Source organism: Equus caballus, chromosome 6 (genome assembly GCF_041296265.1).
Source record: "Equus caballus isolate H_3958 breed thoroughbred chromosome 6, TB-T2T, whole genome shotgun sequence".
NCBI lineage: Eukaryota > Metazoa > Chordata > Mammalia > Perissodactyla > Equidae > Equus > Equus caballus.
Window position 1 is genome coordinate 80406804 of NC_091689.1, and position 23052 is coordinate 80429855.

At 51.2% G+C, this 23052-nt stretch overlaps 2 protein-coding genes across 12 annotated transcripts in view; one reads left to right on the top strand and one right to left on the bottom strand.

Moving 5' to 3' along the window:
* Positions 1–11437, bottom strand: part of FAM186B (family with sequence similarity 186 member B) — a 32026-nt gene extending 20589 nt beyond the window's left edge. Inside the window, exon 1 of one of the 2 annotated variants that reach the window (XM_023643502.2) lies at positions 11303–11437. The gene's annotated coding sequence lies outside the window, so the exon portion shown is untranslated. Of the gene's footprint in view, positions 1–4437; positions 4554–11302 lie in introns of those variants that run through there. The other variant, XM_070271333.1, reaches the window with a different exon arrangement.
* PRPF40B (pre-mRNA processing factor 40 homolog B) overlaps positions 1–23052 on the top strand; it is a 58250-nt gene that overhangs the window by 33618 nt on the left and 1580 nt on the right. The window contains exons 1-22 of one of the 10 annotated variants that reach the window (XM_023643504.2): positions 3552–3758; positions 10041–10121; positions 10895–11038; positions 11339–11404; positions 12069–12096; positions 12326–12351; positions 12485–12595; positions 12882–13002; positions 13085–13109; positions 13316–13522; positions 13757–13886; positions 13969–14033; positions 14577–14741; positions 14843–14951; positions 15336–15486; positions 16199–16332; positions 16996–17110; positions 17259–17350; positions 21850–21966; positions 22193–22330; positions 22539–22634; positions 22887–22973. In XM_023643504.2, the coding sequence (XP_023499272.1) occupies positions 3756–3758; positions 10041–10121; positions 10895–11038; positions 11339–11404; positions 12069–12096; positions 12326–12351; positions 12485–12595; positions 12882–13002; positions 13085–13109; positions 13316–13522; positions 13757–13886; positions 13969–14033; positions 14577–14741; positions 14843–14951; positions 15336–15486; positions 16199–16332; positions 16996–17110; positions 17259–17350; positions 21850–21966; positions 22193–22330; positions 22539–22634; positions 22887–22973 (2211 nt within the window). In that variant the 5' untranslated portion in view covers positions 3552–3755. Of the gene's footprint in view, positions 1–3551; positions 3759–10040; positions 10122–10894; positions 11039–11338; positions 11405–12068; positions 12097–12325; positions 12352–12484; positions 12596–12881; positions 13003–13084; positions 13110–13315; positions 13523–13756; positions 13887–13968; positions 14034–14576; positions 14742–14842; positions 14952–15335; positions 15487–16198; positions 16333–16995; positions 17111–17258; positions 17351–21849; positions 21967–22192; positions 22331–22538; positions 22635–22886; positions 22974–23052 lie in introns of those variants that run through there. The other 9 variants (XM_023643506.2, XM_023643507.2, XM_070271335.1 and 6 more) reach the window with 9 other exon arrangements.

The window sequence follows — 23052 nt, forward strand, 5'->3', positions numbered from 1 at the left end:
CAGTCCAGCAGATCCATCACCTGAATTATATGAGTTCCAAAAAAGAAAGGACAGAGAAAATGGAACAGAAGAAATCACCAATGGGATGATTCCAGATTATTTCCCAGAAGTGAGGGGCAGTAAGTGCCCAGCACACAAACAGCCTTTCACCAAGACATATCGCTGCCATTTCAGAACACTGGAGACAAGGAGAGGTTCAGAGATGGGGAAAAAGTCACGAAGATAAGGAGTTAAAAGGCTGCAGACTTTTCAAGGATAGGGATGAAAGCTAGAGGTACTGTTGCAATGCCTTCATAATTCCAAAGGAATTCAATACCCAGCTAAATGATCAATCAAGTGTCAGAGTAAAATAATGTCCATGTCCAACATGCAAAGTTTCAAAACAGTTTACCTCCCCCTTTCTCAGGAAGCTTCTAGAAGATGGTCTCCTCTAAAAAATAGGGAATAAATCAAGAAAGAGGAAGACCTGGAAAATGGCAAATAAAAGATCTAACAAAGGAGAGAGGCAAAGAAAATGCCAAGGAGGATGAGAAAGGTGATGACAGATTGCCAGATGTGCAGGAAGGGTACAGGATGAAGACTCAGATTGGAAGTCTGAAGGTTCCAGCAGAGGTGTCTTCAAGAAGAAGAAGATGAGGGGCTGGCCCCGTGGCCAAGTTCGCACACTCTGCTTCAGCAGCCCAGGGTTTCGCCCGTTTGAATCCTGGGCAGGGACATGGCAGCATTCATCAGGCCATGCTGAGGCAGCGTCCCACATGCCACAACTAGAAGGACCCACAACTAAAAATATACAACTGTGTACTGGGGGGCTTTGGGGAGAAAAAGGAAAAATAAAATCTTTTTTTAAAAAAAAGAAGAACAAGATGGAATATCTGCTGTACCTAGATATTCTAAGAAGAGATTTAGGCAACCAGGGGAAGATCGTGTGATAAATACATAGAAAACTAAACAAATGAAAAAACAAGATAATTTTTTTTTTTGAGGAAGATTAGCCCTGAGCTAACTGCTGCCAATCTTCCTCTTTTTGCCGAGGAAGACTGGCCCTGAGCTAACATCCGTGCCCATCTTCCTCTACTTTATATATGGGATGCCTGCCACAGCATGGCTTGCTGAGCATGCCATGTCCGCACCCGGGATCTGAACCAACGAACCCTGGGCCGCCAAAGCGGAACGTGTGCACTTAACCGCTGTGCCACCGGGTCGGCCCCCAAGATAATTATTAGTTCCAGGGAAAAAAGTTTTGCAGGAAAGGAAGAGTAATCAAAGTTTTCTACATGGTTCAACTCTGAACAGCATATGTAGTCACAGTTTTGTAAGAACTGAAAATTGAACTACCAAAAATCATCGAATTAAATTTGGCAGATGGGAGATGGGAATGAGGTATAAGTGGTGGGGAGAGAGGAAGGGAAAAAGTTAAACCCTCAAATCTGCCTCCATTATTTATGGGGGCTGGGGCAAGACTACAAATTCTTGGAGACTCACATACTAAATATTTCAATGTTACAAATTAAGCTAACAAATACCTTCTAAACTTCTGACTTTACAAACACACCTTCATAAGGACCTGGAAGACCAGGTTCTAAATTAGAGTTTTTGGAATCCTCACAGTTCTACACTAGAAGATAGCTGCCCCCAGCCCCTGGCGCCTGCCTGACCCCCTTTCCTGCTGTCATTGCCTCTGTCCTGCATTAAGAGAGCCTCACACAGGGTCCTGTGGACACCCGAGCTTGTGCTCACGTCTCTGGTGGCAAATAGCTGCCCCTTGGCTACCCCTCAGGCCTAGGGATGCCCACAACACCAGCAAAGTCTCCCTAGGAGGGGAAATCCAAGGAAGAAGCTGGTGCAGGACTGGGAAGGAGCTGGGCAGGGAATTCCAGGGCCCCAGGTATTCAGAATATGGCCTAAAAGGGGGTCTGTGGGCTTTGGTTGGGCATATCTGCTTGGATTCCTCCACCTAGGAGGGACACAGCTGGAGGAGGGCCAGAGATATGAAGGTAAAATGCTAAAAGAAACAGCTTGAAAGAGCTGAAAATGGCTGCCTCCGGGGAGGAAGAGATGATGGAGCCTGGGGCGCTTATGTTTTTCTTAACCAATCTTACAGTTATCTGACTCTTTAAAATGGATGTCTATGTATTCTAAGAAATACTTCATTGAAAAAACAAAAACTTTAAAAATAAAATGTGATTGATAAAAGTTTATGGAACCTCTGAACCACTTCTGCTATGCCTGGAGGTCTCAATAACAAAGTTTGAAAACCACAGGACTAGGCCCTCATTTGAACCCACTTAGGTGGGGCCAGCCTGGTGGGCAGCGGTTAAGTTCGCACGTTCTGCTTCTTGGCAGCTCACGGTTTGCTGGTTCGGATCCCAGGTGCGGACATGGCACCGCTAGGCACACCATGCTGTGGTAGGCGTCCCACATATAAAGTAGAGGAAGATGGGCACAGATGTTAGCTCAGGGCCAGTCTTCCTCGCCAAAAAGAGGAGGACTGGCTGCAGTTAGCTCAGGGCTAACCTTGCTTGGAAAAAAAAAAAGAAGCCATCTAGGTATTGTGAGGAATATGAACCATAATGGAGTTTCTCTCTTCAGTGGCTCCCAAGAATGAATCCCCCTTCCTTTCCTCTCCTTTAATTTAGGACTTCTACTTCCTGTTGGTTGTTTCCCTACCTTTCCCCTTCTAGACTCTAACTTTCTTGCAAGCAGGACTCGGTTCACAATTCTTTGTATCTCCAGAACCTAGTACAGTACCAAGCACAGAGTACAGGCTCAGCTAAGTGTTGACGAATGAAGGAAAATGGAAGCATCTTTACCCAGGCTTTGGAGGGAAGGTGTTTCATCCCTTTCGGCACCCGTTTGCTTGGGGCCCTGTCAGTTACTAGCCCTGAGACCTTCAGCATATTCATTAAATAGCTTTGGTTTATAATTCCCTTATCTGCACAACATAGTATTTATCGCACATCTTTAATTCTTATAAAAGATTGGGCCCCAGTCCCTAATTGTTCACCGTCTGGTGGGGACCAGATCTCAAAAGAAGTAACTTCAGGGTCACGTGAGAAGCACGTGCATGCCCCCCACCCCCGCCCAGGGCAGGGATTTCGGGGGATCTGTCTGCTTTTTTTCCTCAAAGACTGTATGCCCAGCGCCTGGAACAGTTCCCGCACATAACGGCACATAACGGGTGCTCAATAAATAGTTGTTGAAAGAATGATTTAATTAAAAAGTGTTAAAAATAACTATGCACGGGATAAAAAACGCTTTGTGAGGTGCAAAGATACCCCTATATTCGGAATGAATACTTCGGTCCAGCTCCTGGTCCTGGGAGCGAGCGCGTGGGAGCCCGCCGCTCCGAGCGCCCGTGCGGGGCGGCCGCGCCAGCCGAGTTGCGAAGGCCGGGAGGGGGCGGGCGGGAAGGCAGGAGAGCCCGCCCGGGATCGCGCTCAGGCCGCTGCGCGCAGCCGGGGGCTCGGCTCCAGCCCTCCTCCAAAGCCCGAGCAGGCGCGCCCCGCCCCCCGGTGGGCGGGACCCGGACCCGGCGGCGCGGGGGCGGGGCCTGGCTCTCCGCGCCGGGGGCGGGGCCAGACCCGGGAGCTCCGGGCCGGTGCAGGGCCCGGCTGAGCGGCGGGAGCCACCGGACTCCCGGCCACCAAGGGGTGCGACCCCCCACTGGCCCCGCCTTCCCGGCTGCGGCCCGGCCAATCAGAGCGGCTTTTACTGGCGGGTGGGCCGAGCCGGCCCAGCTGCTCGGAGGCTCTGGCATGGTAACGTCCCCGCGCGGGGGTGGAGGGGCCCGGGGCGGTCCCACAGCGTCCCCGGCGGCCCGAGCCTGGGCCCGGGGGGCGGGAAGGCTGCCGGGGGTACCCGGGACCCCGGGGGAGGGCGCAGGGATTGAGAGGTTAGGGAGAGAACCCTGAGAGGGGGGTGGGGGCGGGGATTTGGGGGAGAAGGGGTGGGGGAGGCCATGATGGAGGATGGCTGGGGGTGGGGGTGGGGGTGGGGGGTGTTGAGGGGAGCGAGAGATGCGGGACTGGATGAGGAGGAAGAAGGGAAGAAGCGAAGGGTGGGTTTGTGGAGAAAGGTCGGAAAAGAAGGGAGGGGGCGGGAGATGTGGGAAGCGTGGGACAAGGGGAGAGCTGAGGGCCGCAGTTTCCCCTCTTGGGATATTTGGCGTGCGACATGCCCCTCCCCTAGACCCAGTGCGTGTCCCCTTTGGAAGCTCTGGATGCCCCACAAAACCTGCAGGAGACCCCCTCCTTCATTTCCCCACACCGTCTCCTGAGGTGAGGAGGGGGCATTGTCTCCTGAGGAAGGGGACTTTCGGCCCCCACCCAGTCTTGGATAGTCCGAGAAATGGACCAGCAGAGGCCCCCTGGTCCCGACCCTGGCTTTGCCATCAACAAACTGTGTAACAATTCTGTGTGACCTTGGGCAAGTCACTACCTTTCTTTGGGCCTCAGATTTCCCATCGATTAAAAAAAAAAAAAAAAGGAACATGCGTGAGAATGATATCTCAGATCTCTTCCAGCTCCGAAATGGGGTGGTTCTTGAGAGAGTTCAGGAGAATGGGTTCTAGAACGTGGGGAAGCGAGGAGGATGGAGTTGGAGGCGAGGCCTTCAGCTGGGGCTGCAGAAAATCCCCAGGGATATGGGGGGGGATGGGAGGCACAAAGCCTGCAAGGCTGGGGCAAGCTAGCCAGCGCCTCTGGAATCCTGTTGAAGGAATGGAAGAACTCTAAGTAGAAGAGGAGGCTGAGACTTAACCCAAGGAGGATGAAGACCAGAAGGAACATTCTGTTCTTCAGAGGGAGAGGGACAAGGAGATGGCAGTATCAGAGAGAAGCAATGGAAGATATTTTCTAGAAAGACAGCCAGTATCTTTGGGGAGTGGGAAGAATAAGGCGGCTGGTACAGGGGAGTGGGGACTAGGATGGTCGTGAAAACAGGGAGAGAGGGGCTAGTGCTGTTGGGTGAGCTGAAGAAGGGCAGCAAGTAGACAGACCACAGGGTAATCAGCTGGTCTCTCAGCCTCCACGATACTTTTCTTTTTGATGATGGCTACCTACCTCTTTCTGAGAGATGTGCCTCCCAGCCTTCGTTTTCCAACACAAATCCCTTCAGGGAGTGCGGCAGACCAGGCTAACCCAGGATCACCTGGCTGGCTGAGGATTTCAGGATTGTGTGAGGATTGGGGTGAAAAGAAAACAGGGGAATGAATTTGAGTGTAAGAAATACCTGTGGCGCCATCCTCCTTGCTAGGAGGCAGCTTTGTGGAGTAGCACAGGCTTTGGAATCAGACTTTTTGGATTCCAAACCTGCCTCTGTCGTTTAATCTCTTGTTATTTAATCTCTCTGAACCCCAGTTTCTTTATGTATAAAATGGGGACAATAACCTTTAAGATGGTTGCAAGGATTTAAATGAGTGTTTGGCATGGTATCTGGCTCATAATAAGCACTCAGTAAATATTAGCTATTAGTTGTTATTATTCCCTTTCCATTCTCTTTCTTCTGGCTCTGCATTCTTGTCCTTTTCTCCTTTTGTTCTTTTTTCTGAATCTTTACTTTTGACATACCCCACAGATGTGGAGGCTAAGAACTGATTGCATCTTGGTGGGGGGGAGTTCTTCCACTGGCCCAGGTGAGCACATGTTGATCAAATGATCAATTGTCTCTTCCTCATCTCTCCTCAGCCCACAAATGTGTTTTTGTTCCAGAGAAGACACAGGATCTGCTTCTCTTTCAGCTCCCTTTTCTGTATCCCTCTCTCACATGAGTTACTTTTTCAGATTCTCACCCAGAAGTGTAATAAAACCTAAAGTTGTACAGGCACTGCAGCAAGTGACATAGGGACAGAGGTGTTTCAGGAAAGAAAGAAAGTATACACATCCCACAGGGGAGGCTCAGGGAAGGGAGGGCTTCAGAAGTTCTATAGTAATTTACGTTCATTCTGTTGCTCTGGTCTCTGTGGGGAACTGTCCAAAACAGGCCATGTCTGCATCCTGGCCAGGGGTCTCCATTCCAAGTTAAAGATGGTCATATACAGTTAGTATTTTATTATTTAGGTTTTCCCATGCCATTATTTGATTCCACTTCCCTTTTCTCATTCACGCAGACGTCTGCCAAGCTGCCTCTCATTACAGTCAGCCTTTACCCAGAGAATTTATACAGATGTACCTGGGACCTGCGTACACACACATTTGCCTACTTTAGGATAGTCCAGTATGCAAAAATAAGGTTAGGGATGAGTCTGCATTTTATCACAGCACTTTGTGTGCAGGGCCCTGACTAGACACTCAGAGGAGGCTTAAAAGGAAAAAATTCAATCCCTGAATGTAGGGAAATCCCCACCTGAGAGGGAGACGCATTCCCATGTGAAACACCCAGAAAACATCCACCGAGTAGCATGTCACTCTGTGCAAAGTAGTGCAGCATTTATCCTGAGGGGACACAGGTAGGTAGGAGTGTGTATAAGTGGGGAGGGTAGTCATAGAGGTAACTTGAAGGAGGTGAATATGGTTTATCTTGAACAAAGTGAGAGACAAAAGTGGAATAAAAGAAACAAGTGGAGTAATCTAACAATTCCTGTGCAGAGAGGAGGAGGGAAGCCATTGAGTCAGGATGAGCCGAGAAGAGTGTGAGTGGGCCCTGTTGAAAGGCTTTGAATGTTAGGTAAGAGATTAGGGTGGGCAATGGGGAGGCACCACTAGTTCTTAAGCAAGAACATGTTGGATCCTTGCTGATTTAACCACATGGGTCACAGGGGCTGTGCTAGAGAGAAAAAGCAGACCTGCTTCCTGTAGGAAGGACTGTGCTTTTAAGGAAGTAGGGCTGGAGGGCGGATTGGATCTGGTACTAGCTGTATCCCCAGCCAGCAGTGGGACCTTGGACTGATTATTCCCCTTTAATTTTCTCATTTAAAAGAAGGGGATTATCTTTTTTTTTTTTTTTTTTTTTACAACTGTGACATTCTGTGTTCCCCCAGTAACTACCAGCCTTTCCAATAGCTTTGTTTTGTGGAATGAGTCTAACAGTCATTAACTCAACAAATATTTATTAGCACCTACTGTGTGCCAGTCAGGAGTAGTAAGGAAAATAGAGTGAGATAGGATATTGGGGTGAGCAAAAACAGTCCCTGCCCTTTAAAGTTTTCAGCCTAGTGAAGGCAGCAGATATTTCATTGATTCTAAGACACACATTTTAACATTTCTGAAGTCAAGAGGCATCTTAAATTCAGTTGAGTATCATAAGTCAGTTGGCAGCATTTGTTTTTTATTAGTGCCACATAAAATAATAGTACAATCAGAATTGTACAAATAACTGTAAAATTCTAATGGATAATTGCTGAAGGAGAAGGTACAAGGTGTATGACCATGTGTAAAAGGGCTCTGACTAGTCCACCGGGTTAGGAGGAAGGCTTTCCTGGGAAATGACAACTGGATAGATGTGAAGGATATGTAGGCGAGGTGTGTGGCATTAGCAGGAAGATTGCCCCAGGCAAAGGTGGATGCCCGAGGTGGAGAACTGAGAGGTGAGTGTGGCTGGAGCCAGACCTGGAAGCTCAGCATAGGTGAGGCTGGCAAGGCAATTGGGGAGCAAACCTGCCACAGCCTCCCAGGCTCTGGGCAGGGGTTTTGGTCTTTACCCTAAGAACAATGGGAGCCATCAAAGAGTTTTAAGCAAGGGAGTAACATGGTCTGAGTGCATTTTGATGATCTGCAGATTGGAGTAAATGTGGGGAGACCCCTGCATTTTGGGAGCCCACTGCAGTAGATCAGATGGAAAAAGGGGTGGTGAGGTTGGAGGAGGAAATGGAGAGAAATAGATTTAAGAAATCTTTCGGAGGTAAAATGAAGAGAACTCAGTGATGTATTGACAAGGAAGAGGGAGATGTGCAGAGTGACTCACAGGTTTCTGTCTTGGACAACTGTATGGTGGCACCAGTCTCTGAGATGAGCAGCCCTGGAGCCTGGTAGGATCCAAAGATGGTTATGTAGCAACTGGGATGTTAGAGAGGATCCTAAGGCAGCTGGAGATGGGAAAGTGTGGCACAGGGAATTGGATTTCCTCCCATGTGGGTTGGTTTCTGACTTCCCATGCTGAGGACAGTTTCAGGGCATAGGAGCAGGTCTGAATATGGGACTAGGGTGAACACTGAGGAAAGGTGGTTCAAGTTGGAGTAGTTTGGCTTATCTCCTCTCCTCAGGACAGATAGTGCTAAAGGTAGATATTAGAAAGTATTTTTAAGGGCCGGCTCCGTGGCCAAGTGGTTAAGTTTGCGCGCTCCGCTGCGGTGGCCCAGGTTTCGGATCCTGGGTGCGGACATGGTGCCGCTCGTTAGGCCACGTTGAGGCGGCGTCCCACACCCCATGGCTGGAGGGGCCTGCAACTAGGATGTACAACTGTGTACGGGGGGGTTTGGGGAGATAAAGCAGAAAAAAAAAAGTATTTTTAAACACTGAGCCTTCTCAGTATAGTGTAAATTGGGGAATTAGGGCAGTTGGGCAGCAGTGAGGTGGCTCCCCTTCATCTAGCTACCACCTTTCCCTGGAACTCTTCCCTACCACCCTCCAACTTTTAAGCCAAGAGGAGGAAGGGCACGGCCTTTTAGCTTCATCTCCAGGCCTCGGTTCACTTAAAAAAATTATTTTTGAATGGATAATGTAGTCATATGGGTGCATATTCACAAAGAGCATACAGTGAGAAGTTTCCCTTCCACCTCTGCCCCGCTTCTACTGATTTGTGTGTTGTTATTTATCTCTGATTTTTATACAAATGATAAAACTTTGCTGCACTTTGCTTTTTACCCACTTGTTAATGTATATTAGAGATTGTTCCATATCAAGACAATGAGCTCCTTTTTTTTCTTTTGTGTTCATTCTTTTTTTATGACTGCATAGTATTCCATTTTATGCTTATGTATAATTTCATAGCTACTTACTGATGGATATTTAGGCTGAGTCCAGTTGTCTGTTTTTACAAACAGTGCTGAAATGGAAACCTTGTACACACGTCATTTTGGCCAGATGGGACTATATCTATAGGATGAATTTTTAAAATTTGGAAGTTTCTATATAGAGAGTATTTGTTCCTTCCTTCCTTCCCTCATTTATTCAATATTTATTGAGTTCCCATTATGTGCCAGATACTGTGGCAGGGACCAGGAATCTAGCTTTGAACAAGTCAGATGTGATCCCTGCCCTCATGGAATGTTATTACCCTGTAGTGAGGGGAAACATAATAATTACAAAGTTGTGTACACAAGGAAACTAAAGGGGAATCAGAGAATAAATTGGAAGGATCTGCTTTAAATAGAGTCAGGGAGGCTTTTAGAGCAAGTGATATTTAAGCAGAGGACTAAAGGATGGGATGCGGCCACCTATTACGTGTAGGACAGGGAGACCTCGGCTGTTCAAAGCCTCGTCCACAGGGAGGTGAGTTCAGGATCTCTGGGGCAGGAGGCGTAGAGCTAAAGAGATGAGGGAGATGATTGAGAGTGGAAGATGTCAAAGAGAGTGATTGACTAAAGATGAGGCCAGTTGGGGAGCGGGGCAGGTGGTGAAGAGAGGAGAGTTAGACTAGTACTTACGGAGGACTAGTTTGGAGGGCTTTGGGATTGAATCTCTGTAATGGTAAATTCAGGTGGGGAACAGAAAAAGAGGCCACTTCCTCCCTGGATACTTTGGGAATGAGAGACCCCTGTGTAACTGGTTTGAGGGAGGCACAGTCTTGCCCACAGGCAAGAGAATGGATGAAAAGCCTTGGGAAGGGCCAGTCTGTGCCTGTAGTGGAGTCTCCTCTGTCTTTTCTGTGGCTTTGGCAAAGTGGAAACTTCAAAATAAAGATGACATTGAAGGGCGTGGCTCTGGGCTGGCAGAAGAGAGAGCAGACCTACTCAGGACTCAGAGCTGTGGGTGGGCAAGAAATTGGGCTTGGAGACCCTTCCTCTGAACTTTGTGCTCCTTTTTCATTCTCACCCCTCTGCTTCCCTTCTGCAAGCCCATCTCTTTGCCCATCCTGGGTCCTATGACTTTTCTCTCCCTCAACAGTCGGTTCCCGATTCTGGTCCCCGGCCCCCAGCAGCGCCTGCCCCCTTCCCACCGGGGCCCCCCATGATGCCACCACCCTTCGTAAGTTTTATGTCTTTCCCTGGGCTTGGCTTTTCCAGCCTGCATCCCCAACTCCCCAGTCCCTAGCACTGCTGCATCGCCAGCACGGTTTTTGTATGGTGCCCCCTTCTGCTGCCCTTGGAAGAGGGATGGTTTTGCTTGGGCATTGGGGTGGGAGGAGCTGCTGTTAAGCTCTCAGCCCATGAAGTTGACAGTTCCCCCTTTGTCTTTTTGTCATCGGGACACGCTGGGGCTGGGGTAGGAGAAGTGGAAGGAAAAGACCCCATTAGTGTGAGGGCAGGTGGGCTGTCTTTCTCTTTCACTACTCCTTATCTGTATTCTTTAAATAGGCCACAGAAGTCAGGCTGGAATAGCAACTGGTAGTCATCAAGTTGGAGAAAAAGGGATGGGAGGCAGGGGACTGGGGGATTTGGGTACCTGGACACCTGCCTCTGGCCCTGCATCTGAGAAGCTTCTTTGGGGAGAGCTGCTGAAGAGGTGGAGCCTTCCAGCCACAGTCTGGTGGCGGTTACACTTCCCTTTTCCTCCTCCCTTCCCTACCTCTCAAGAAGCTGTGTGCTTGCCAGTTAGACTCAGAGGACCCCCCAGTTATCAGTCTTTCTCAGTGATGAAGAGGGAGGCAGTTTCATGCTGTGTACTTCTCAAACTAAAGCCTTGGAATTGCCTCAGAGCCGGGAGGGAGGGTTGGGAAGGGTGGGAGACAAGTGGATGTATCCTGACAGGTTTAAGGCAATGTCTCTCTGCTCAGTGTCTCTTCCTTTCCTCATTTCTAGATGCCCCCTCCAGGAATCCCCCCGCCCTTTCCTCCGATGGGGCTACCCCCCATGAGTCAGAGACCACCAGCTATCCCCCCCATGCCACCTGGCATCATGCCCCCAATGCTTCCACCAATGGGGGCGCCACCACCACTCACACAGGTAATCTTTTCCCCTGCACCAGGGCCTCAGAAAACCCTGTGAGTTTAGCTGTGGGTGGAGATGAGAGTCGGCATCAGGATTTCAGAAACTGGGGAGGGAATGGAGGGAGCTTCTGGCCAGGTCCCTGTGGATGTGTCTGCTAAATGACTGGAGAAACTCTAGGCGAGGCTGAGAGCCCCAAACCTGGAGATTGCCTGAGGAGCCCCCTGAGGATCATAGCCCCAGTCTCTCTCAGGACCCTGCCCACCTTGTGCCTGCCCTCACCTTGGTAGCTGGTTTTCGTCTTCTTTGTATCCATAGATCCCAGGAATGGTACCTCCCATGATGCCAGGAATGCTGATGCCAGCGGTGCCTGTCACTGCAGCGGTAAGCTCGGGGGCCGCCAGGAACCCCTGTGGGTCTGACGTGGAGGACAGGGATGTGGCTTCCATTCTTTCTCTCTTCTCTTTGGATCACCTTGGTCCCTGGCAGCACTGCCCACACTTGAGTTCTCTTCACCCATGTACTCTGCTCTTCTGGTTTCCCACTCATCCCCAAAGGCATGCACATTGTCTCTTGTTACTCCCTCCCCCTGCTGTGCCCAGCTCCCTTAAGGAACACACTCATGTCGGACACTGCTTACCCTCGCATAGCTAGCACTGTGGACACTTGAATGCAGCCCCCTCTTCACATCTTCTTTGCCTCTGGAGGAAGCAACAGCATCTGCGGATCTCGCTGTACCTTCTTGTCCCGTTGCTCAGTGTAGTAAGAGTCTGGGTAGGAGGTAGAATTTGGTATCCACTGGGCCTTGGAGGTAGACTCAACAAAATACTCTCACTTGAGGAAAATGAAGAAAAAAGCTGCTGTGTGATTCGCCCTGGGATCCTAGAGCCACGGCCCCAGAGGGTGGGGGGAGCATGTTAGGGAGTGGAGATCCCTGGGAGCAGGACACATGGATCCTGGCCTGGCCTGCTTCTCTGTCCCCCATGGCCTGGGTCCTGGGGGCCACTGGGCTTGGCCCCAACCCTTCCCCCTCCTCTTTCTTCGGCAGACGGCTCCAGGTGCGGACACCGCCAGCTGTGAGTCTTCTGGGGGCCTGCTCCCCCCAGGCTCGGAGGTTGGGGGGACAGGGGAGAGGGGACCGTGGACTAGAGCCCACCCTGGATCATGCCTGTTGGGATGCCAGGGAGCCTGGGATGTTGATGGGACCAGGGGATATTTACTGGGGATGGATAAGGGAGGAATAGTTGGGGATAAGATGGGAGTTGGAGCGAGACATTAATATATTTCCTTTGGCTTCTTTTCTAGCTGCTGTGGGTGGGACAGGTCCTCCGGTGAGTTCTTCCAGCTCAGGGGTCTCTGGGTAGAAAAGCTTGAAGCGGGGGGCTGTTGGTTAAATCTTTGGGGTGAGGAGGAGAAGCTTTGGGAAAGGGGCCTTGACCACCATTCTGTGCCCCCCTCCCCCAGAGGGCCCTATGGAGTGAGCATGTGGCCCCTGATGGGCGCATCTACTACTACAATGCTGACGACAAGCAGTCCGTGTGGGAGAAGCCCAGCGTGCTCAAGTCCAAGGCAGAGGTCCTGAGTGGGGCCTTCTGGCCCTTCCTTTCAGCTGCCCTGACCCTTCCAAGTCCTTGGCCTTCCCTAAGTCTCTAATCATACACATGGTTCCTCTGATCCCAAGATTCCTGGCCACCCCCAACCTCCCTAAGCTCTCAGGAAATCCACCTTCCCCCATGTTGAGCCAGGCCAGGTGGTAGCTAAAAACTCCTGTGTCCCCTACTCACTGGGTTCCTTAGCTCCCCCGACTGTGGCTGGAGGGCATGCCTGGCCCACTGATGTCCTCTGACCCATCCTCTTGTAGCTGCTGCTGTCCCAGTGTCCCTGGAAAGAGTACAAGTCGGACACAGGCAAACCTTACTACTATAACAACCAGAGTAAGGAGTCCCGCTGGACCCGGCCCAAGGACCTGGATGACCTGGAGGGTGAGGAGGGAGTGGGCCCTGGGCAGGGCTCTGGGGGATGGCCCTTCACACCCTGTGACCGTGTTATCTTTTCCTATTGCAGCTCTAGTTAAACAGGAGGCTGCAGGGTGAGTGACTTGTCCCATCCATTCACCTGAGGGGTGGGAGTGGACTCTCCTCCTGATCCCTACTTCGTGGGAGAAAGAGCCAGCTCTCAGTCTCCTTGTGGAGTGGTCTCCTCTGGCCCCAGTCCTTCACAGGATAGACCAGCCAGCCCCTGACTACCTCTATCCCTGCTCTACTCCTGGACACTGCCCTTCCGGCTCATCTGCAGGAAACAGCAGCAGCAGCTGCCACAGACACTACAGCCGCAGCCTCCTCAGCCACAACCTGACCCCCCACCTGCGCCTCCTGGCCCCACCTCAGTGCCCACAGGCCTCCTAGAACCTGAGCCAGGTGGGAGTGAAGATTGCGATGTGTCAGAGGCTGCCCAGCCCCTGGAGCAGGGGTTCCTTCAGCAGCCGGAGGAGGGCCCCAGCAGGTGAGGGCTGCCCCCTGCAGCATTCCAGATGCAGCCTCAGGCTCCCAGCCTGGTTCAAACCTTGACCTCTGCCAGGCCTCTTGGGAAGGGCGTGAAGATCTGGGTGTGATCTCTGAAGGGCAGAAAAGGGCTGCTCTGGGGAGCAAGGAGGGGGTGGTATGCTGCTGATCATGCAGGGCACTGAAAGCTATCGGGACTAGGGGATGCTGTGGCTGAGTCCCCTTTGCCCCCCAGTTCTGCTGGACAGCATCAGCCACCACAGCAGGAGGAGGAAGAATCAAAGCCAGAACCAGAGAGGTCTGGCCTCAGTTGGAGCAATCGGGAGAAGGCAAAGCAGGCCTTCAAGGAGCTGCTAAGGGACAAGGTGCTGGCGGGGGGCTCCCAGGGTAGGCCTGGAGGGGGCTGGAGGTGGGCAGGCCCCGTGACCCCCGCCTGCTCCATTCTAGGCTGTCCCCTCCAACGCCTCGTGGGAACAGGCCATGAAGATGGTGGTCACCGACCCCCGTTACAGGTAGGCCTGGGCAGAGGGAGCCAGGCCCTCCAGGCCTTGTTTATGAGAACAGCTGGGCCAGGGACTCCCTGAGAAACCCTAGCTCAATACTCAGGCCCCAAGGGGACCAGAGTCAGGAGAGTGATAGATGGATGAGGGTGCAAGGGGAAGAGAAGCTGGAGGGCCTCCAGGAGGAGGGGAAGGTGTCTGACATGAGACATTCAATAAATGCTTGTTCAATTGAATTGATTCGAATTGAATTAATTGGGGAAAGAGGGGGCTGGATAGGGCAGAGCCCTGCCTGCGACTTGAGAACCCTAAAGCAAAAGGGCCCTGTATTAGCAGTGTCTTGGAGCCCTGTCCCTTCTCCTCACTGCCTCTCACCCTTCCCCATGTCCCAGAGACCTGTCTTGCCTCCCTGGGCCCTTGGAGCCCCGAGCTTGCTGTGCCCATGCATGGACCCCTCACTCAGTTCTGTATGCCATGACCCTGCTTTGTGGGCTATGCAGGGTGGTTTAGGCTCATTCCTTTATCCCCACCCCACTCGCATCCTCTCCACCCCAGTGCCTTGCCCAAACTGAGTGAGAAAAAGCAGGCATTCAATGCCTACAAGGCGCAGCGGGAGAAGGAGGAGAAAGAAGAGGCCCGGCTAAGGGCCAAGGAGGCCAAGCAGACCTTGCAGCATTTCCTGGAGCAGCACGAACGCATGACCTCCACCACCCGCTACCGGTCAGGGGGCCAGGCTTGGGTGGGGCCTGGGAACCCCGAGAGCACATGGTCCCAGGGTCTCTGTTCTCCGCCTGCCTACCCACAGTCCTTATGCTCCACAGGCGGGCAGAACAGACCTTTGGGGAGCTGGAGGTCTGGGCTGTGGTCCCTGAGAGGGATCGAAAAGAGGTTTATGATGATGTCCTCTTCTTCCTGGCCAAGAAGGAGAAGGTAACAGTCATTGGGCTGGATCCGTCAGCCCCGTTTCATCTTAGAATCCCCATGTCTTTGCTTCCTGAAAGATCCTGGCCATTCACTTCTCCACTGCCCCAGGGTCCCAGCTCCTTAGTTGGAAGCCGGTGTGGCACTTGTACATCCCGCCATTTCTGCTCTGGGTCTACAACCTTACGCATGAGAGAGCAGAGGGCATGACAGGAGTCTCTGAGGGGTTGGTCTATAAACTCTGCTCTTTCCCCTTTCACGGGACATGAAACCCTTGAGTCTGGCCCTCCTACATTTCCCTAGCTGCCTGCCTTTCCCCAAATCCTCCTCTGCGCAGGCCCACATGAGTAGCCGTGGCCTGCCCTGCCTGACCCTGATCCTGTGGCTCCCCAGGAACAGGCCAAGCAGCTCCGGCGCCGCAACATCCAGGCCCTGAAGAGCATCCTGGATGGAATGAGTAGCGTCAACTTCCAAACCACATGGTCCCAGGCCCAGCAGTACCTCATGGATAACCCCAGCTTTGCTCAGGACCACCAGCTGCAGAGTAAGCCTGCTCTCTGGTCCTGCCTGTCCCCTTCTCTTCAAGGATCTGAGCCTCCAGAGCCTGTGGCACACAGCTCCCTTGCCCCTCCTGGACATCCAGGAGTCCCTAGCACTCACTCCCTGTACCTCTCTAGACACTGGAGATCCCAGAATGCTTCAGGACACCCCCTCCCTCCCTTTGGGATTCACTGTTGGCATGGGCATTGTGTGTCCTTGAAGGAAGAGCTCTGGCACTGGAATCAGAAGACTTAGAGATGATGATTTTTATAGTTCATGTGAATATGGTCTTCAATTGTCATAGCAATGTGGGCCTTAACTGGTCACACATGTTGCAATAAGCTGTTGTTGGCCTGTAATCACTGATGATATCAGAAATTTACCTTCTGAGGTTGCATCAAAACCTGATTGATTGATTCCCAGTTCCATAAAATGTAAAACCTCAGATCCCGAGACAGCTGGTTTCATATGGTGACTTCAGTAACTGAATTCACAAGAGCTGAATATTTGCTTATTTTTTCTCATACAATTAAGGAACCTTCCTCAAGAATCACCATTCCAGTAGCCTCTCCCACAGAGCTCTCCGCCTGCCTTGGCCCACCACGCTGAGTGTCCCTGGTACCTACAGGGGCAACATGCTCAAAGCACTGGGGGTGCTGGGGTCTGAGAGGGTGTCCTGCTGGTGCAGTGCCCACTGAACTTCTCCCTTTGCTTAGACATGGACAAGGAAGATGCGCTGATCTGCTTTGAGGAGCACATCCGAGCTTTGGAGAGGGAGGAGGAGGAGGAGCGAGAGCGGGCCCGTCTTCGAGAGCGGCGCCAGCAACGCAAGAACCGGGAGGCCTTCCAGGTATCTTTGCTGCCCCCTGGATCAGAGTTCACTCGGCCCTGGATTTTTGCCCCTCCATCCGTACCCTGCCTCCTTGGCCAGGCCCACTGTTTTGTCTATCCCCAGCCCTGTCCCACCTCTAGGAGGTCTCTCTCTGTCTGTAGTTCTGCTCCTGCTTTGTCCCCTCTACTCTGGGCAGAGCTCCTCTAGGGAGACTAGATGTTTGCACCACCCAGAAACTGCCAGCAGAGAGCACCTTAAAGGCACAGCTTGGCGGTTAGGCCAAGTTTATTTCCCTTCAGTGGGGAGCCAGACAGGCATAACTAGCTTATTCTTCAGCTTGGAGGTGGTACTGGTGGTGGTAGAGGTGGGGGTTACTTAGCTGTAACACACTAGGAGGTTGAAACCAAGTCATGGGAAGATTGTACTGCAGGCACGTTTCTGTTTCTTTGCCTCCCAGCCTAGTTCCTTATGTTTTAGTCTGTCCCTCTCTGTATTTACATTCTCTCCTTTCACATTGCTCTCTGCTTCCCCATCTGTATCTCTTCATCTCTGCCTTCCTTGCCTGTATTTCCTCTGGATTGTCCCTGCCTCTCCCTGCCATCCTCTCTCTTCCTCCCCAGTCTTTGACTCTGCCTCCCTCCTTGTCTCACTCTTCCTATAACTGGCTCTCTCCCTGCTCAGACCTTCCTGGACGAGCTGCACGAGACTGGGCAGCTGCACTCTATGTCCACCTGGATGGAGCTGTACCCAGCGGTCAGCACTGATGTCCGCTTTGCCAACATGCTGGGCCAGCCGGGTAAGGCAGCCAGGCTCCCCTTTCTCTGGCCTGGCTTCCTGCCCTGCCAGCCTCTCGGCTTCCCCACTCCCTGGTCCTGTCCTCGACCCCATCCCCAGGCCTTGGGAAGCTGCCGCCCGCCAGGCCCCCCTCCCTCCCTCCCCCGCAGGCTCCACCCCTCTGGACTTGTTCAAGTTCTATGTGGAAGAGTTGAAGGCACGATTCCATGATGAGAAGAAGATCATTAAGGACATCCTTAAGGTGAGGGAGGCCTGGGGTTGTGGTTGGAGGCAGGCTGGGGACAGGGCACACCCCCGGACAGGGCTCCCTGATAAGTCCTGTCTTGCAGGAGCATTGCAGCTCTGTTGAGCAGATATCTACTGTGATCCTTTACTGTGCACTGGAGACGCAGGATTGAATGAGATACAATTTCTGCCCATAAAGAACTTATGGCCTACTAGGAAGATAAACATGACACCTGTTACATAGAGGGGCAAGTTATTACAGGGATAAGAATCAGAAGCATTGACATCTGAACTGTACCTTTATGAAGGAGTAGGCAGAGAGGGTGGAGGTCCCAGGCATAGGGTACTACAGGATGAAGGCAATAGGGTGGAAAGGATGTGGCAGGTTTGAGGAGCAAGAAAGCCCAGCTAGCCATAAACTGGCAGCCCACAGATGTGTTCCTTCTGGCCTGTACAATGTTTTTAGAAAAATTTAGAATTTATTGCTGACATTTTAAAATCAGGAGATTACACCATAAAAATCTGGATCTTCGGCTTCTCTTGAAAATTTGGATTACCTAGCAACACTGGGCTGGTTCTGCAAGGCATTCAGTGGACTCAAGCTGAGATGCCACTCCCTTTTAGAAAGGGCATGTCATCCTTATCCTTACCTTTCCTTGTCACCTCCCTGATGTGACAGCGAGTTCAGCTGCCACATACCATCACACATGTGCGCTGCTTTTCTTATGCTGGAGAAGTAGTTCTTAATATCCATGTTTATTGAAGGTGGAAAAGTGAGTGAGGGACTAAGAGAGCCTTGTGTTTCAGAAGAAAAAAACAAAGAGCCTATTTCTTTGTGGAAGTGAAGAACAGTCTAATGCATTTGAGGAGGCAGAATAGCACAGTGGTTAGGAGCAGGACTGTGGAGGCAGACTGCCTGGGGTATAAGCTTAACCACTTAAGAGTTGTGTGGCCTTGGGCAGATTACTTAACCTTTCAGAGCCTCAGTTTCCTTTCTGAAAAATGAATTTTGCACTAAAGTACACCTCATTACAAGATCAATAACTTGGTACCTGGGTGAGAAGGGTCTGAGAATAAAACTAGAAATGTCCCTCTGCATACACATTTCTTTGAAGTCCTGTATTTTGCCTTACAAATTCATGCAGGTGTTGCATTTTAATATATTACTTCTCTGTTTAATATAAATTTAATATTTTAAAATTACTTACCATTAGGTAAGATATATCATATTGTCCTGTGGCTTCCTCTGTTTCTCTGGAACCGCCTGCCCCAGTTTGGAAGTAGAGCCCTATGTGTAAAATGCCTTGAATGCTAAAATAAGAAATTTGGATTTTTATCTTGTAAGTAATGGGGAGCTGGGGAGTGATATGATCAGACAATGACTTGGAAAAGCCACTGGTGCTAGTGGAGAGTAGCGCCTCTCAGCCTGAGAACTGGTATCCTTAGGGATAGATGGTGGTAGGAGGACAGATCTTGAAGCCTTGGGATACTGAAAGTGATAGTGGCAAGTAATTCACATTTTGAGCTTGAGTCATCATCTTCTGACTCACCCCCAGACCTCTCCCCTGCTGTTGGGGCCATTCGGTAGAAAAGTCTGAGCAGCACTGGACTCTTGAGGCTGGGTTAGAGGTGTGGGGGAGGGTGCACAGGGAGCCCAGTCAGGAGGCTGTGGTCTGGGTGGGCAGTGAACTTGGGTGGGGGCGGCGAGGATGGGGATGAGGGGAGAGCTGTAGTGCTCTGTGTGTCTGAGACCCCCTTGGTTTCCTCAGCGGTGCCTTGGGACAAACAGGGGGTGTTGAGTAGCGGGGATTTTAGGCTCCTTCCTCTATTTTCAAGTACAGCACCTTGCTTGTCTTTTATACATAGAGTTGCTACATAAGATTTACATGGAAACAATGTCTCTGCTATTAAAAAAAAATAAGAAAGTTTAAAACCAGTAGGATAGAGTCACTCAGAAGTAGAATTGAGAGATTTTTTTGTGAAATTAAGGGAAAAGGAAGAGTGAGTTAAAGTTGACAAGAGTGGATGATGGTACCATTGGTAAGGATTGAGCAGAAGAGCAGGGCTGGAGAAAATAGGAATTCCATTTGGGGAATTATCCTCAAAAGCAACCTGGTAGGGAGGAATAAAGTAAATACCAATTTTAGATAGGATAATCATATAAAGTAGAAATATCTAATCCCAGAGAAGCTAAATTTTATTGGACACTTAACTTTTAGCCACAGAGTGGCTAGTCCTGCCAGTAGGCCTGTAGGAGTCCTGTCCTCGCTGAGTCCTGTCTGTCCAACCTCTTGAGAAAGAAGCTTCTTTAGAAAGTTCCCCTTCCAGTTCTTCCTTTTGGGCTTCTGCCTGTGGAAGCAGACAAGCCCAGGAGTCCCTGTGGCCATCCACCCACCGCACTGTGATGGTGCCTGTCATCCCATAGGTAATGCAGAGAGCCCTGGACTTGGAATAGCTGAAAGATCTGGGCCTGGGGGGGGCGTGTCACAGGAAATAAACTCGCTTGGCATCTGCTGAATTTGAAGTGTCTGAAATACCCAGTCTATTATGGGCCCGAAAATCAGGAGAGGGGTAGGGGTGAGATTGCTAGGGACAGTGTAGATTGGGTAGTGAGAAAAGATTAAGTGCTGTTCCCAGGGGAACAAGTGCATGCAAGAGAGGTGGTAAAAGAGGTGAGAGAGAGAGGTGAGGACACTGGAGAGAAGAGTGTCTAAGAAGTGAATAGCAGAGGTGCTGAGCACCAGACGAGCAAGGACCGAGAAGGGGCTCTTGGAGTTGGCTGTTAGGACATGAGCAACCTTTGGGAGAGCAGTGTCCATGAAGAGGGTAGAGTGAGTGCACACAGGCTTCAGAGTCATAATTCCTGGCTATTTATTGGGTGAGACCTCTGCAAGTTATATAATGTCTCTGAGCCTCAGTTTCTTCATCTGTGAAATGGGGATAATTTATGTGCAAGGTTGTGAGAATTAATTGCTAACATTTGTGAAGTGTCTTGCTTATAGTAGGCTCAATAAATGTTTATTCGCTTTTCTTTGTGCTACATTTAAAGATCGTGAAACAAAGGGAAAGAAGCAGAGGTTGTTAGCATGAGGAAGGTGAGAGCAGGGTGGATGGGATGTTCCAGGTTAAGTGAGTTGTGTGCTTGATGGAAGGAGTCAGTGAGGAGGTGAAATTGAAGGCTTCAGTTCCCTAAGAGAGAGATTGATATGTTTGAGGAGAAGGGCTGGAGAGTGTGGGTTAAGAAAGTCCTCTTGGAAGAATTCTCGCAGGAAGAACATGCCTCTGCCACCAGCAGGAAGGCCAGAGCAAGTTAGAGCTGTGTGGAGGGAGAGGAAGGGGATCTGGGCCTGTGCCCCAGCTAACTCGAGAGCCAGACATCAAACTCTGAGGGCTCCACTCTCCACCATGTTGTCTTGGGCCAAGCGAGATAACTTTGCTAAGCCTCTGCTTCACTGGGGTATTGTGAGGCTTAGAGGAGAAGCAAAGAGCCTGGCCCAGGGTGCTTCAAGAATGTAAGGTATTTTAGTATTGTTTGGGAGTTGCACACCTGGTGGTTTCTGTTTGTCCCCTGGACTGAGTGGTCTGTGTGTTATCCTTAACAGCACAGGCTTTGGAATTTGAAAGACCTGGGGTAGAGTTCTCACTCAGCCACATATTAGCCTGAGACCTTGGGCAAGTGCTCTCATTTCTCTAACCCTTGGTTTCTCCTTCTGCATAAAATTAGGTGACTAGGTGGGGCCAGTCCGGTGCCATAGTGGTTAAGTTTGTGCACTCCACTTTGGTGGCCCAGGGTTCGCAGGTTCAGATCCCTGGCACAAACCTGGCTCCACTCATCAAGCCACACTGTGGTGGCAACCTACATAAAATAGAGGAAGATTGGCACAGATGTTAGCTCAGTGATAATCTTCCTCAAGCAAAAAGAGGAAGATTGGCAACAGATGTTAGCTCAGGGCCAATCTTCCTCACACACACACACACACACAAATTAGAAGACTAGGACCTGTGTTTAAATTTAGATATGTGAAGATTAAATGAGATAATGTGTGAAGCACTCAGCGTGGTACCTGGTACATAGTAAACACTCAATAAATACAGGCAAAGTGTGGGACCAGCAAATGTTGACTGAGAATGCAAGGAGGTTACTGAGCAGCAGGAGGGACCATGAGGACCCAGCTGGGGCCCGAACTTTAAGCCAAAGGAACAAAGAGCCAGTTGTGAGAAACTCAGGCATCAATCAGCAGATGTGGCACACACGCACCCTGCCCTCCTCCCCATGTGATCCAACCCCCCAGCTCTCTGTGACAGCTAACCAAGGGTAGGCATGGAGGGCTCAATCATCAGATGGCGAGGACTTGGACAGCTTGGTTTTTGAATGTGTCCCAGTCCTGTGGATCTCTTCTAGGGGCAGGGGGCTTCTTGAGCTCCCTGTAGTCTGACCCTTCTGCCTGCCCTGGAGGCCAGCTTTGGGCCTCAGGCCTGTGGTGCCCTCTGCTTCATGCGCTGCTGTGCCCACAGGACCGGGGCTTCTGCGTGGAGGTGAACACAGCCTTTGAAGACTTCGCCCACGTCATAAGCTTTGACAAGAGGGCTGCTGCGCTGGACGCAGGCAACATCAAGCTGACCTTCAATAGTGTGAGGGGCTGGGCGGGGCGGGGCTGTAGCTAGGGCTCCGTTCTTGAACTCATCCCTGTGTCTTGTTCCATTCCTTCTTGCTCACTGCCCCAGTGTGACTGCACCCCCAGTTCAGGGAATGATAGTAGGAACCCAGACCCCAAATTCCTATCTCCTAAGGTATGCTGGAGTGGGACCTGGGCACTCACCTTCCTGAGTGACTGTTCTGTGTCCTTTCTGCCCTCAGCTGTTGGAGAAAGCAGAGGCGCGGGAGAGAGAGAGGGAGAAGGAGGAGGCACGAAGGATGCGGCGCAGGGAAGCTGCCTTTCGAAGCATGCTGAGGCAGGCCGTGCCTGCTCTGGAGCTGGGCACTGCCTGGGAAGAGGTCAGGACTGCAGCCTGGCACCAAACACCACCCCCTCAGTCCTGAGGGCAGCGGTGCTTCTCCACCATTGGGGGCCCACCCGAGTCATAGCACAGCTCGGGGCCAGCTCTGGCTCCCTTCCTTCCTCCTCCCCAGCCCTGCCCTGTGCTCATGGCGGCATCCATGCCGTGCTGGGGCTGGTCTGATCAGCAGTGCTCTCCCGTTCAAGGTCCGTGAGCGCTTTGTGTGCGACTCAGCCTTTGAGCAGATCACCCTGGAGTCGGAGCGGATCCGGCTCTTCCGGGAGTTTCTGCAGGTACTGGAGGTGAGGCAAAGCTTCTGGTTCTCTGGGTCTATCTCAGGCTCTTGAACACCTGAGGCCAGGTGAACAGAAACCTCAGTGATCTCTCACCCCTGGGGCTCTCCTTTTCCTGGACAGCTAAGGAAGGGAAGTCTTAGGGTGCCCTGAGATAGGCCTAAGGCCCTAGCCTCAGAGGAAGCAAAAGCAGGTTTTAGGATGCAGGGTCCTTCCTGGGTTAACCCTGGTGCCTTCCTCACTCCTCCTCTGTTCTACCAGACTGAATGCCAGCACCTCCACACCAAAGGCCGAAAACATGGCAGAAAGGGCAAGAAGCACCATCGCAAGCGTTCCCACTCGCCCTCAGTGAGTTGGCGGGTAGAAGGGATGGGTGAGGCTGGATTGTCTGGGACATAAGAACCACTTTTCTTGTTTTTCCCGTACA